General features: G+C 35.2%; 1 protein-coding gene across 1 annotated transcript in view; it reads left to right on the top strand.

Annotated features, from left to right (window-relative positions):
* Positions 1-5423: 5423 nt before the first annotated feature.
* Positions 5424-16227, top strand: part of LOC106663977 — an 89104-nt gene continuing 78300 nt past the window's right edge. The window contains exons 1-2 of the mRNA XM_024226663.1: positions 5424-5622; positions 13912-15878. Of these exons, the coding sequence (XP_024082431.1) occupies positions 5515-5622; positions 13912-15878 (2075 nt within the window). The 5' untranslated portion in view covers positions 5424-5514. The remainder of the gene's footprint in view (positions 5623-13911; positions 15879-16227) is intronic.

Below are 16227 nucleotides of genomic sequence, written 5' to 3'. Positions count from 1 at the left end.
AGTGAGGGAGAGAGAGAGAAGGAAGAAAAAGAAAAGAAATTTAAAAGATAGAAAGAAAGAAACCAATATGGTGATAAAAGAGTGAAAGGGATTGTGCGGCTGTGACAGTGAATTTTAAGTCCATTTTGCCAACTTGACTCTCACAGAGCTAATTTCGCATAGTTTTGTAATTATTTTACCTATTAAAGGATTATAAACTGTTTCAATTTTTACACGTGTCCATAGAATAAAATTTATATTGTAAAAAAAATTTCGTCAAAAAAATTGGGTTGAATTCGCCTTATAGAGTCAAATAAAAGCGATGAGATAGGGGGAGGGAAGACACCTAAGAAAGTGGTAGGCAGATAGGAACCTATCATTTTATTCATATGTTATGTACATAAATTTTTATAAATTATAACACATATATATTATTATTTGTTTGAACGAGGGGCGTTTTTTCAAAAACAAAACATCTTCATTCTCGAGTTCTACTGTCTTTTCGCTTAAAATATATACAAAATACAGTCGAAAATCCGCTTTATATGTCATCGTGCAATAAAAATAATTAAAATGTATGCATACATGTAAAAATTAAATTAAAATGTAAAGTGGGTCACATTGCGTGCAATTTGCTTATACAAATAATATGATTAATGAGGGAAAAGTGGTCGTTTTTTTTTTTTTTATTTTTTTTTTTAATATTTTTTTTTTGCGTTATGAACTATGCATATTAGCCATGTGACAAATTCGTATATGTGTGTTCAAATTTGGGGGGTTATTGGGAAAAAAGGGCCAGGGGCAACGGTGGGAATCGAACCCACGACCGCGGCGTGAGAGTCTTTTTTTTTCTTTTTCCTTTCGTAGATATGCACATCTTAATTCGAATGAATTAACATAATATTATGGGTTGATATTTATTTTCAGCATGGGTTAACTTCTTGAGGGCAAGTAAAAGAAATAAAAATGACCTTTGAACCTGTATTTTATACCTTTATAGAGAAATCATCTTGATCAAGTATGATTAATTTTGTTTAAATTCGACTTATAGTGGAGATAACCAATTATGACAATTTCTATATCATTGTGAGATTTTGTTAAGTTCTACGTGTAGATCCACACGCAGTTTTGATCTGACAGATGGACAACTTCAATTTCATTCAATTTGTATAATTTTTAAACACGGTTTATTTACACTCGCAAAACATAATCGTTTTCAATCAGATGGCCGGTCTATTGGCCGTATTAGCCGACATCCTTCCTCTGGTGAAAATGTCAAATGCAAACGTTTCAAAAGTTCACGTTTCCTTTTCCTGCTTTTCTTCCCAAAACGGCCTTGTCCCAATTCTTCGATTGACATTGACTGCTAACCGAGCCATCGGGCGAGCGTGACTAAATCGTTGTCCGATTATGGTCAAACACCTTGAAAGCGTGGAATCAGTTTTTTTCCCCTCTGCGGTGGAAAATTATTCTAAACATGTTTATCGAGGGTGGGAATATGGTGTGTACCAATTTGACCAAACTCTAGTTTCGATCTTACGGCATTTGTGGAAAACCCCCAAAAAGTTTTGATCCAACTTTTCAGGATAACAGGATACGGAACTAAACTAACTATTTAACTATTTCAAATGGAAAAATAGGAATCAATGTACATTTTTTGAAAGGTTTGTTGACGCTAAATGCAATAGTGCACGGTTTTTAATTTGGAGCAACCAAGTTACTAGGAAAAAAATGTTTTTTGGTTAAAGGAAAACTTCTCCAACTTTTTCAACAAATCACCAATTTATTTATTAATCATTTTTGCTGTTGGGAAAAGTGAACAGAAATTAATGTTATTTAACGAAATTGTTCCGAAATTTTTCTTTCTGAGCCATGAGCAAATAATTTACTGTCAATTGAAATGGGGAGGATCGAGTTTGTGTGGGTGTGTGTGTGTGAAAGAGAGAAGAGAGAGAGAGAAGAGAGAGACAGACAGACAGACAGCAGACATGCAGAGAGAGAGAGAGAGAGAGAGAGAGAGAGAGAGAGAGAGAGAGAGAGCTTATTTAAACTTAAAAAAAATATAAATTTTCATTAGATATTAAATTTTTTAAAGGAATGAGATATGGGGTGTTCGGCTTTTCTTGTTACAAACATTGCCAGTAGATTCTCCATTCAAAATAGAACCAAAAAGTCCTAATTAACTATGGTCCGAATCTCAACATTTTCAGAGTTATTTACCCTTTTCTGATTTTTTACGATTTCACGACCCTGCTTCAAATAAACAAGGTTAACTCCAAAATTAAAAGATTTTGGACAAAACCGTTGATACCATTGAAAACTTCGTTAAATTTCCAATAAGATATGATAAATACTAACATTGTAAACTTAGGGGAAATAAGCGTTTTATTAGCGAGAACTTTGAAAAAAAAAATTTTTTTTTCAAAGTTGAAAAACTTACTGTGTGATTCTAAACTACTATTTCCAAACCTAGAGGCTAGCAAATTTCAGAAAACGTACTCCATTTAATATTCTTTTTAGTGGTGTAATTGCGTTTTTAATTACTTTGTCAATTGTGAAGAAATTGATGAAGGAACGGAAAAAATCGCGGTTGACGGATTGGATTGAAAATATAAAAAAAGTAGCCATAGTTATCTTCTCCTTTGAAAAAAAAAGTAATTAAAAAAGCAATTACACCACTAAAAAGGATACTAAATGGAGTACATTTTCTGAAATTTGCTGGTCTTAGAGACCAGGTTTGGAAATAGTAGAATAGTAGTTTGGAAATAGAATCACCATAGTAAGTTTTTCAACTTTGAAAAACAGTATTTTTTTTTTCAAAGTTCTGGCTACTAAAACGCTTTTTTCCCCAACGTTTACAAATTTATAATTTTTATAATTAAAAAAGCATTTATACAAAGCATTACACCCTAAAAAGGATATTAAATGGAGTACGTTTTCTGAAATTTGCTAGTCTCTAGGTTTGGAAATAGAAGTTTAGAATCACCATAGTCAGTTTTTCAACGTTGAAAAAAATTTTTTTTTCAAAGTTCTCGCTACTAAAACACTTATTTCTCCAAAGTTTACAATGTTAGTATTTATCACATCTTATTGGAAATTAACTTAGTTTTTAATGGTATCAACAGATTTGTCCAAAACCTTTTAGTTTTGGAGTTATCATTGTTTATTTGAAGCAAGTTTGTGAAATCTTAAAAAAATCAGAAAAAGGGGAATAACTCCGAAACTGTTAAGATTAGTACCATAGTTAATTAGGACTTTTTGGTACCATTTTGAACATAGGATCTACTGGCCAAATTTGTACGAGGAGCCGAACATCCTGTACATTTGATCCAAATGGTCGATCATCAAGGCTTTTTAATTGTTCAGTGTTCGAGGAATGGCTCAATTAATTACATCTAGTCTTACAATAACCGAAACGATGTATTCTTTTATTAGTAAAGAATGCCAGGGAACTTTCCTAAAAATAAAAATGTGAAAGTTCCAAGTTAAAAGTGCAGTAGAAAGTTAATCCAAGGAGAAAAATGTAGATTTATGATAGGAAAAATGTTATCTTTGGCTTATTGTTCTAACTTTACAGTAAAATCTCTCTAATTTCGATACTAATAGATTAATTTCAAAGGAAAATTTAAAATTTTTAAATAAACAGAACTTAATGACTGAAAAAACCCCATGAGAAGTAAAAGCCAATGGAACAGTATTCAACATTTCACAATGTATTTGGGTTATTAACACATTTATCAAGATGGATGATTTAAATTAAACTTATTTGTTTTAAGTACTGAATTATATTTAAATATATATTTCAAATATACATTCACTACATTTAATAAATTATACTGTAAGAAAATGTTTGGTTAGTTCAGACTAAAGACACTAGATCTCGTTGCATAAACTTTCTCAACTCTACGGAATAAATATTTTTTAAATGAAAAATATTCCAGCTTTAAAAAAATATCGTTTTAAACTAATATTAATTATCAATCTAATATAATCAGAAATATATAATTATTATATATATAAAATTTTATTTGGTTTAATTTTTTTATATATTTTAATTTTAATTTTAAGGACAAAATTGTCAGTTGTTGAATCCTAAAATATATACATATTTCAGTTGTTAAATTTTAAAATTAAATGTATATATTAATATAATATAATAGAGAGATCATACAAAAATTTTTGTTAAACAAAATTGAATAAGTTTTTTCGTTAATTAAACTTGGAAAAAATGTTAAACATCATATAGATGAAAACAATCCATGAAAAAAAAATCTCCTAGGAGGATAAAAAGGCCATCAGGGTATGCACAATTTTAGTTCCCTTAGTATCTAAAGGGTGGTGCATTTTTCATCGCTATCTTTATTTATTATTCTTTTAATATAAGGTCTTGGTCTAGACGAAAAAGTTAGTATCACGAGCGGGATTCGAGCCCACGACCTTAGAACCTGCCGAAGGTCGTGGGTTCGAATCCCGCTCGTGACACTAACTTTTTTATCTCAACCAAGACCTCACATAAAAATAATAATTAATTGAAATAATTAATATGGTCTATTAGACGATAGAATAGAATTTCTGTCCCTTTCACTCTTTTGTCCTATATTTACTCTCTTTCCCTCACCCTTTCTCTTTAATTGTAGAGGTCATTCCAGAATTTAAATTTGAAAGATTTTTAAGTACAATGATATACATTCTTTCGTTTTCTCTCCCTCTCCCTCTACTACGTTCATTTCAGAAGATCTTGATACTCTATTCTTATTGTACTTTTTTCTTCTTTTTTTCTGGAACGGTGATGGCATGGTCGTCAGTCATAAACGAGGAAGGGTGAACCTGAATAATTAGAAACTGCCAAACAAAGTAACTCTAATAAGAACTCACTAGTTTTCGTGGTACGCTTGACCAAATAATATATTTCAATTAATTAATTTGTTTAAGGTATTGGTTGAGATAAAAAAGTCAGTGTCACAAGCGGGATTCGAACCCACGACCTTCGGCTAAATACGCCGCTGCTCTACCACTTGAGCTATCATGACTTCGATCCACTTGGACACTAACTTCCCATCTCAACCTCACCTTTTGAATTTTCCCTCCTAATAAGAACCCTAACCATCCTCAAACAGAATACAAATACATTTTTTACTCGATTATCAAACGCCAATTCAAATCCAAACATACTGGGCTATGGCTAAGCCCACGTAGTAAAAAACCAATCATGAATTATATTAGAGGGAAGCTTAAAAATATCCTCGAGTTTGGTTGTGATTAGATGTGCCGTTGTTTGTTTACGACAAAAAGACAACATTTTCCGTCATTGTAACAATGGCGATAAGCAAAGAAAAATGCACATTTGGGCTCTTGGGAGAAAGTCAGATAAGACAAGGGAGGGATAATCCTAAACGGTTCTAATTCTAAACATTTGAACCCAAAGTGTTGTAGGCCGTGTCAAATGTGTCAGTGTTTATAGAAACGGTGCCGTTGTGTGACAAATCTATCGGGAATTTTTGTGTGTTTGTAACCGAGTGTAGTGCGGGGATCGCGATGGCGAAGCTGGTTACCATATTATTGCAGAAATCAGACCCGGATTATCCATGGGGGTTCGCTCTAGGCTCCCAACCGCCGGCCCAACCCTCCGTCAAAATAACATGGGTAAATTAAAACAAATAAACAGTAAAAATTCCTACTCTCTTCAAATTTAACATACTGAATTCAAATGGTGATTGATAGTATGCAGGTTAATTAAAATAATATGTTTCTCCTTTCAAGAAATTATGCAAAACAACCTAGTTTAAATGGAGGTAAAAAAAAACATGAACTGAAAACTCATAGATTTACTCACCCAGATAGTTTTAATTTTGGACGCATTTCAAAAATATTGGTTAAACATAAACTGCTTTTGAGGAACATCCACAAGACATGTTTTTTCCAGGATTGGTCATTTTTTTAATTATAGCCAATTTTAGTTTAGAAAAGGAAATTTTATGCGATTCGTTTTTCAATAGAGTATGTGACTGTGGAAAAGTATAAGATATAAACGAATATCAAAATTCTCTACGCGAAATAGGAAGGGAAAGAAAAAAATAAACAAAGCATAAATCTTATATTGTTAATGATACTATGTCAGCATGCTATGAATCATCCTGCATCTACTTGAAAAGTAACATAATTAAAATGGATAAGCACATATATTCAAGTAACTATGTTAAATACCCTTGCTTTTAACTATTTTGACTACGAAGACAAGAGGTTGACTATAATTTCAAATTAGTTACAAAGATGCCAAAAAGTAAAAAAAAAAATTCTAAAGACACGAATAATTGACAAACCTTCAATAAATCCTTGTTTGGCAATAATGTAAATAAAAAAGCAATATCATTATCAACCCTAGACTGAATCACAGATTTAGTGACTAATTTAATTAAAATGAAATTCAACAAGAACAAAACAACACATTTTTTTTAACGAGGGTTCGCGACAGCAGAGGTCATATCAACCCTCAGGGTGCCGGTGTTTTTGAAAAAAGCCCATTTGTAAGTATGTCCAGCGGCCGCTGGATTCGAACCCGGGACCTTTATCTTACAGTGATGAGCGCCGTGTCAACGCCTAAATCGTTGTCGCCACCGACGCCCCCTTTGGCAGTTAAGACCGTTTATTTAATTGAACATTTATTGATATGTATAAAAATTTATTTTCTAATCGAACTACATAGGATTGTATAGAGACAAATAAATTTTGGCACAGATTAAAACAAAAATCACTGGAGGTCAGCTCCTGATTTATTATTTTAACAATTTCTGTCACACACTTTCCAGACAAATGGAAAGAAAATACTGATATTATTATAGTACTTGGAGGAAATATTGTTAATGAACAAGTCCAATAATTATCAGAAATATTTAAGGATGAGCGTAATTTTATTAAATTTGGATGGTATTTATTGAAAAATTTGCTACAAAAATTAATTTCATTTTTTAGTCCAGTACTGACAATTTTTTTCCCGGCCGTCTAACTACCAGGGGTACTCCAGCAACTCGTTTTTTGTTTCAACCAAAAAGAATCAGTTTTCCCGAAGGAAACCTGGAGATCTTCCTGATGGAACTTATGGTACTTGAATTCTACTCGTATTTAGCTTTTCTATTCGAGAGGAAAAGCTCTAAACCTGAAACATACCAACGCATTCAAACTTAGCCTAACCTTAATTTGGCAGGTTTCACGGTACTCGATATTACTGCTGAAGGTCCGTTCTCATTCACGCTAATAAATACAGTCATACTGATATAACCTTTCATACCGTATATACAGCTAAAATTGGGGAGCCACTGGGATATGATATTACGCCCGCGCCTACTTTCACTCTAAAAACACGTAACCTAAAGCTAACCTAGTTTGCTAGGTACAGGATTACAACCACGACCCACCCACACATATTTAACACTCATGCTAATAAATACATTCAAATGCGACCATATGTAGGTATTCGAACATCTCGCTGCCTTCATTACTGTGTTTAGTACTTTGAGACTGGAAGAAAAGCCACACATTTTTCTATCAGTATATGTTTAACTTGTGTACCACACAGGGGACATCTCCCTGGGCTTTTGTTAAATAGGAGATGTCCATGCCGTGTTCGTAGAGGAGTCAACACTTAAACCCTCAGGGTGGCGATGCTTTTGAAAAAAAAAGTCCATTTGTAAGTATGTCGGGTTCGACTGCAGGGCAGGTGGATTCGAACCCGGGACCTTTACCTTACAGTGTTGATATCCAAGTCAACGCCTAAACCGTTGCGGCCACCGACGCCCCAGTCAAAACAATTCTCTGATTTTTTATCCTACCTCTCCATAGCCCTCGGTTAGACAGACAGTTTCACTTCTTTCAATTTGTCGGTCATTGTGACCCAGAGTTTTGCCAATCTTCCAGCATAAATTTTTTTAATAATTTTTGGCGACCGCCGTGCTCACAAGGGTCTTCGGGTTACGTGGCATTGTTGCAGCTCGATCGGCATTCTAATTACCTTCTGTGCCCACATGGCCCATAATCCATGCAATAACCACTTCTTTTCTTTGTTTATTTACTTCACTAATTTTGTCCTGCATTGCCTGGATTAGTGGATCCTTGGGGACGAATTAAGGATGGTTCGCTATTTTTCCATTGTATGTAGGCCGATAAGGATTACAAAAATGCTAAATTAATGATTTACCTAATAGAAAATTATTAATTTAACAAAAATTCCTTTTATAATCTAGCTTCTTGGTTCCTTCGAACTAAAATACCAACTAGTTTATTTGCCATATCAAATTTGAATTGCTATCCATTTTGAGCCACGTCCTAGTTCCCTCTTCAAAGTTGCAATGCTTTTTTAATAATTCATAAATTTTATTTATTATTATTATTATTATTTTTTTATTAAAATAGTTAGAAATCGTAGAATACAGTAGAAAATGTTATTAAAAAGAAGCATTTATCGATTATAAAGAATATTGCAGCTTTGAAGAGCGACCAGCGACGTGGCCCGAAATGAAAATAAAACATATGGCATAAAAAAATTCGTGTTTTTGTTGAAAAACAAAAAACACAAAAACACTAAATTATAAAAATTTTACCACCAAATTAAATTAATAAAAAGAATTTGAAAATTCTCTTTTCGTTGCATAATGTCTTTGCCGAATTTGACCAAGTTTATTTTTGAAGTTTACATTTGTCATGTCAAATTATAATTCTTCTTTTAATCGTCTGTACAAGGATTTTTACAATTGTACGTGTGTGACTAACAATCGTGAGCCTCGAATGCAAATTAGATGGGATCGAATGATTCATCGGGGAAAAAGACGATTTTTACAATCTGGACTGACTTTTAAATTTTAAAACACTTTTGAATAAATGATGACATTTGTTAATGAACGAATCGGGAAAATAGGGGAAATTCCGACTTTTTATTTAAAACAGACTCCTACTAGATTCAATTATCAATACTGGGGGCGTCGGTGGCCGCTACGGTTTAGACATTGACACGGCGCTCATCACTGAGGTGAAGGTCCCGGGTTCGAATCCAGCGGCCCGACATACTTACAAATGGGCTTTTTTTCAAAAACACCGGCACCCTGAGGGTTTATATGACCTCTGCTGTTGCGAACCCTCGTAACAAAATAAAATAAAAACGATAAAACAATTATCAATACTCTATTCATAAAGTACTGTTAATCAAAAGAATATCTTAGCGTCTTTCCTATAATTAAAAAAATAAATAAATAAAAAACCACCTGGTTTTTGCACGAAAAATGTCCAACTTTAGAAATGCATATGCATTCACAGACCTGCGCTAGGTCTCATTATTTTGAAAATTTTACGTTGAACAAGATGGATTTTCTAAATGTTTTCCTATGTGCAGTCGTTCATCAGGACATTCAAAAATTCTAGAACATGTTGAGAAATCGGGCAAAGCGGGAGGTGACCAATTAAAAGCTGATTAAAATTTTCCATCGTTTGCTATAGGGCGCTGCTCCAGGACTCCTGCTCCACAGTTCAATTTGAGATTTTCGTAAAAATTCAAAAATTAACATGCTACCGAATTTTTGAATTTGACGAATGACTGAAGCTAGGAAAACATTTAAAAAAGGCATCTTGCGTAAAATTGCCTAAAATTTAGACCTAGCGCAGGTATGTGACCTAAAAGGCTGAGAAAATACGCATTTTCGAAATGAGACATTTTTTACATAGATAGAGAAAGAGAAAGAAAGAGAAAGAGAGAGAGAGAGAGAGAGAGAGAGAGAGAGAGAGAGAGAGAGAGANGAGTAAACAAACGTTGTTTCTCACAGAGCTTCTTTAGCTACGTTTTTTTAAAACATTATTTTTATTCCTTATGTAAGGTATTGGTTTAAATGAAAAAGTTAGTGTCACGAGCGGGATTCGAACCCACGACCTTCGGCTAAATACGCCAAAGCTGCTATACCACTTGAGATGGGAAGTTGGTATCTGATTGTCGTCACGATAGCTCAAGTGGTAGAGCGTGGCGTATTTAGCCGAAGGTTGTGGGTTCGATCCCGCTCGTGACACACTAACTTTTTAATTTAAACCAATACCTTCACAAGAATTAATTAAATGAAAGAAGTTATTTGGTCAATCGGACCAATATAATGGATTATTTTTATTATCTTATTAATAAATGAATAGAATAAAAAACGAAATTATATAATGCGATAATCAAAATTTTCAGATCTACGTTGTAACATTGTAAAAGAACTGACAATTTTTACATCTATTTTATTTGGTTAATAAAAAAGTGCACAGAAAAAAGTCAAATCTACTAGCATACAAAAATAATTAAGCGAAAAATAAAACCCATTTTGCCTCAATCGAGTATTGACACCAGAAAAATCACGAACTTTTGATCATTTCTTTTACTTTAATTACAGCAAACAAGGTTTCTTAACACTGAAACATTACCTAGGCGAAGTACATGCAAATAAATAAAACGTTCGAATAAATTGTAATATATTATGTTGTAAATAGACGGTTTTGTTATATTATGTGGTAATATTTCTTCTGTTTGATAACATTTCGAACATTTTGTGAATAATTTTACCTTCCCGGCTCACGTATATGCTGTTTACTTTATTTTTAGTCTTAACGATAGGTGGAAATTCTCATGTTATTCCTTTAAATTAATTAAAACAAAATGTTTACAATACAAAAGACGTGGATAATTTAGGTTTCTTACTTTGTCAGACCGAAAGCAAGAATGTCTTACAGATGATAAACGACCCTTTTGTGGTACTGTATTAATTATGAACATAATTAATGATTTTGACACAAATGAAAAAAATGTAGTTTAAAGAACCCTTCGTCTTGGAATAGTTCCACCGTGCTAGAACGGCAAATCGCTTCTTCTCGATGATCCAAGTTTATTCTATTAGCGAGAATCAATTTATTGTTTTCATCCAGAACTGAAATTAACCGGCTCCTAAGAAAGCTTAAACAAGTCCTCACTTCTTAAGAGGGCGATGCAAATAATTAAGTTTAAATTATTTGCCATCATAGGATTTCAAAGGTAGAAATCTCAGTTATTTTGGCACGGTTCTTCAATCCGATACTTCGGGACGTGGCCTATTCTTTGCGGGAGCCGTTTACTCACCCTAAGGTTTCCAGCTGAGGTCATTAATAGACATCAAATTTTAAACTAACCGTTGTTCATTTTATGAAAATAAATTTGTAAATTTTCCGAGGAATATCTCTTTATATTGTACTATTTTAATATAAATTCGTTTATATTAATTATTTTAAATTAGAATGTGAAACGTTTAGTATTACAGACATAAAAAAACGTCCTGGATTAATCCAACACCTTTATTTCGACCAAGTCCCTGAAACGTGTTATTTTAAAACCCACCTAGTTTACGTTTAGCCAAAACTAAAACCTTGACATGATAGGTTGCATGATAACACCTACGCTCTATAACATCTTATATTGGTCAACTTTCAACGTTTACCACAGAAAATAATAAAATAACAAATAATAACGCATATAAATTTTATTAATAATTTTAATTAAGCTCTGCGAGAATATCGAGTGCTCTGCTATAAATGTGACCTGACTTTTATGCTTGTATCTGGTGTTTAACCTTGCTCTGAGGAAGATCGAGTATACTGGGATTGGTTTGTGATGTCTGTAGAGTGAAAGTAATTTATTAGCGAGAATGGAGTGGGTTTAATTCCACCCCGAGGAATATCGAGTTATTCTCGGGGAGTGAATGTGATTAGACATCTATGTTTGCATCGGGTGTTGTGTTTAAGTTTTTTAGTTTAATTTTTTCTCCCTGAGCACTGCAGCTGTTCAGCTTATTGTACTTTATCCCTGGCTCCATTTTTGGGGGGGCTCGCAACACAATTGTGAATTTGACCCCCGGTGTGCCGGTGTTCTTCCATCGAAGAAACTCATTTTTGAAGGGGGTTGGGACCAAATTCAGGGTCACTGAGATCTGATCCAGCTCCTTCCATTGCTGAGTGCCGTGTCAATTTCTTTCAATTGCGGTCACCGGTACATTTAAGCGTCAGAAAAAGTTCAGAGGCGACGGTGGGGATCCATCCCACGACCGCGGGATCTACTAACCGAGAGTCTGACGCCTTAACCATTCGGCTACCGCGGCCCCCTGTGTTTACGTTAATTTAAGGGAATTTATTTGTGTGGTAGGAAGGGGGTTGTTTAACCCCGCCCTGAGTAATATCCAGTATTATGGCCCTGCTCTGTGGCAGTTGGATTATTCTGGGGTTGGTTTATAATGTCTGTAGAGTGAAAGTAATTTATTAGCGAGAATGGAGTGGGTTCAACCACGCCCCGAGGAATAGCATGTTATTTTGGGGGGAGTGAGTATGAGGAGATTTCTATGTTTGTATATCGCGCCGAGTCAACTTTCAAACCGTTGCGGCCACCGACGCCCTGATGTCTGTAGAGTAAAAGTAAATTATTAGCGAGAATGGAGTGTGTTCAACCCCGCCCCGAGGAATATCGAGTACTCTGGGGTTCGTTTGAAATATCTGAAGAGTAAATTAATTTATTAGCCAGAATGGAGGGGGTTCAACCATGCCCCGAGGAATAGCATGTTATTTTGGGGGGTGTGAGTATGATGAGATTTCTAAGTTTGCATCGGGTTTTGTGTTTATGTAAATTTATTGGAATGAATGTAATTTATTAACGTGACTGAAAGGGGTTCTTTAACCCTGCTCTGTGGCAGTTGGATTATTCTGGGGTTGGTTTGTAACGTCTGTAGAGTGAAAGTAATTTATTAGCGAGAATGGAGTGGGTTTAACCCCACCCCGAGGAATAACGAGTACTTTGAGGGAGTGGGTATGATTAGGCTTCTATGTTTGTATTGGGTGTTGTGTTTATGTTAATTTATTGGAATGAATGTAATTCATAAGCTTAAAAGGAAGAAGTTCTTTAACCCTGCTCTGAGGAAGAGCGAGTATTCTGGGGTTGGTTTGTGATGTCTGTAGAATTTAATTTTTTTTACGAGGGTTTGAAACAGCAGAGGTCATATCAACCCTCAGGGTGCCGGTGTTTTTGAAAAAAACAAAACATTTGTAAGTATTTCGGGTTCGAATGCAGGGCCGCGAACCCCGGATCTTTACCTTACAGTGATGGGCGCCGAGTCAATGTCCAAACCGTTGCGGCCACCGACGCCCTGATGTCTGTAGAGTAAATGTAAATTATTAGCGAGAATGGAGTGTGTTCAACCCCGCCCTGAGGAATAACGAGTACTCTGAGGGAGTGAATATGTTAAGTTTGTATCGGGTGCTGTGTTTATGTTAACTTTAGGAAAGAACGTAATTTATTAGCGTGAAAGGAAGGGGCTGTTTAACCCCGCCCAGAGGAATGTCGAGTATTCTGTGTGAGTGTGACTAGACTTCTATGTTTATATCGGGTGTTGTGTTTATGTTCATTTATTGAAATGAATATCATTTATTAGCGTGAAAGGAAAAGGTTGTTAAGGAACGTCCTGAGGAATGTCGAGTACTCTGTGGTGAGTGTATTTCGTCTGGAGAGTAAAAGTAATTTATTAGCGTGAAAGCAAGAGGGTTGCTTATAACCCCGCCCCGAGGCATATCAAATACTCTGGGGAAAGAATGTGACTAAACTTGTATGTTTTTATTGATGTACATATATGTATGTTTTGTGTCTATTCTGAAATTGACAACGTGAGGTACAAACGAGGGAGTCAGTACCAGATCGACACGCTCAAAACCCTCGGTTTAAAACAAAATAGCCGTGAACGACCAGAAAAAGAAGGAAAACACGCAGAGAGTCGACGATGTCCTCACCTAATTGTCAGCCCATAAACCTCCCACTTTATATATAAATTTCAAAAAGTTTTCGATCATTTTTTTAAAGGATTAAGATTTTTTTATATAAGTTCTCCCTGTTGACTAATACATGTGGATTTACAGGTTGATAACAGCAGCTTAGCTTCTCAGCATCTCGAGCTTGGAGATCGAGTTCTCGAACTTGATGGAGTGGATACGACCATGCTTAGCAATGCTGAGGTAGAACGGATAGTCAAAAGCCCGAGCAAAAAGTTAGAAATGCTTATAATGAAGAAGCCGAAAGTGAAGATCAACCCGTCTGTCTTCGAAGATCCCCAGGTGCAGTTTAAAAAGACTGAAGAGTCGAAAAAAGTGTCTTACCAAGAGACGCGTGAAAGGACAGAAGAGAAAAAAGGCTATATAGAAAAGGACGGCGTTTTTAAAAATCCCGGATCGGAGAAAATGAAAACCGAAATTTACAGGACGAATCCGCCAACCGAAGGAGTCGTGAATCAAACAGGCTGCTTTTCTCAGAGCATGATATTCAATAACATCAACAACTATAAAAATGAAAAGCGCAAATTCGATCCGAGAGAGGAAAAAAGGAAATTCTGGGAGAGTTGTAGTACAGGGGAACCAGTAAGAAATAATGAACATTTGTCTTTTTACAAATCTGATGATTCATCCCAAAAGTTTTATAAAACGGAAGTCTCAGATTTGAAAAACGCAAATTTCGAGACGCAAAGGTCGAAATCTTGCGAACAGGCTGATGCTAAACAAAATAACCCGTTTTGTACAAACGAAGCACGCGGAAAAGGAAGATTTCTTTCTTCTAATCCATTTCGTGACAATCATCCACCCATGGGCGAATCGATATCAAATGAAAAATTTGTTTCATCAGATGGAAACTCTTTCACTTACTACACTTCAGGATCGAAACAAGCGCCAGAAACATCTTCAAGGGCTACAGATAGTTATAATTCCCAAAATGTCTATGTACACGACAAAAGTTCAACCGAGAAGAAAAATAATTTGAAACAGACTGCTCGAGAAACATCCAGTGAAAAGTTGTCATCCACAAATGGTCAATCCAGCAAAGATTACTGGTCGAATTGTACCTATGAGAACCATCCAGTTAATGATAAATACCCGTTCCAACCTAAAGATTTCCACACGAAAGTTTTTGAAAAAACACTACCCGTACCAATTAGCGCCAAAAAGAATGCTAAAGACATCGTCGAGAAGAGAATAAAAGAAAAATATCGCCAAGAAGAAAATGAAAAATGTGTTAGGTTTTCCACCAGTCCGACTCTTCTTCGCAAGCCTTCTGATTTTATCAATAATCGAAACGGGAAGATGAAAGAAGTGCCGGAGCAAAGCAATAAACATAGCGCTTTTGATACAAGTTCAGGAAGTAGAGATAATAAATCATCTGTGGAAAACAACGCTAAATCATATCCATTCGATGAATCTGGCAAAAACAGAACAGTAGAAGAGAGTTTGTACAGTAATTCACAAAATTTTAAAAAAGGAGCATCAACGTGCGATATAAAATTGCAAAACGAAAAGGTACATCACGAGTCAACCTTCCAAGATACTGAAGAAACATTTAAAAGTGAAACATCTTTACCAACGGTTCAAAAGGTATCTTTTTATGATGCCAAGTTTGACGAATCATTCAGTCAGGATATCGCTGATGACCGTTCTTCCAAATGTTTACAGTCCTGTACCCAAGAGGTTAAACGTGTTGAGAATGAAAAAACCAAATACGAGCACATGACTTTTACCAAATCCACATACGAAGGGGTGACCCGAAGCTCGAATGCCCCGTACGAAAGCGTAGAAAAAGCCAGCAGTGAAAAATACAAAAAGGATTACAAACCAATCTCGAGCCTGATAGAACGTTCCGAAACTCCATCGAGCTTTTACGAGAAATGTTTCGTGAAAGTATACCGCGGTGGGCAAAATTCCGAAGAAACTTACGAAGAAATGAAGATGACGGGATCGACACATGAGCATGCGAAAGACGAAAGAGCGGATTTAATCGAGAAATCATTTCAGGAGATGTCGATGAAGGAGGACCGTTATGAAGCGGTGTTTCACGATTATGCGTGAGTAACATTTACTGCATGATTTATGTTAAAATTTTGAAAACTTTTACTATAATGATTACGTGTACAATTACGGTTCTTTTATTTATTTTTTTATTGTTTTTTTTACGAGGCTTCGCAACACCAGAGGTCATATAAACCTTCAGCGTGTCGGTGATTTTGAAAAAAAGCCCATTTGTAAGTATGTCCAGCCGCCTTGTATTCGGACCCGGGACCTTACAGTGATCTTACAGTGATGAGTGCCGTGTCAACGCCTAAATCGTTGCCGCACCGACGCCCTCTTCGGCAGTTAAGACCGTTTATTTAATTGAACATTTATTGATATGCATAAAAATTTATTTTTTAATCG

This window comes from Cimex lectularius, unplaced genomic scaffold, assembly GCF_000648675.2.
Source record: "Cimex lectularius strain Harlan isolate CLEC.00 unplaced genomic scaffold, Clec_2.1 scaffold26, whole genome shotgun sequence".
Classification (NCBI taxonomy): Eukaryota; Metazoa; Arthropoda; class Insecta; order Hemiptera; family Cimicidae; genus Cimex; species Cimex lectularius.
This window is presented reverse-complemented; position numbering and strand designations above follow the sequence as displayed.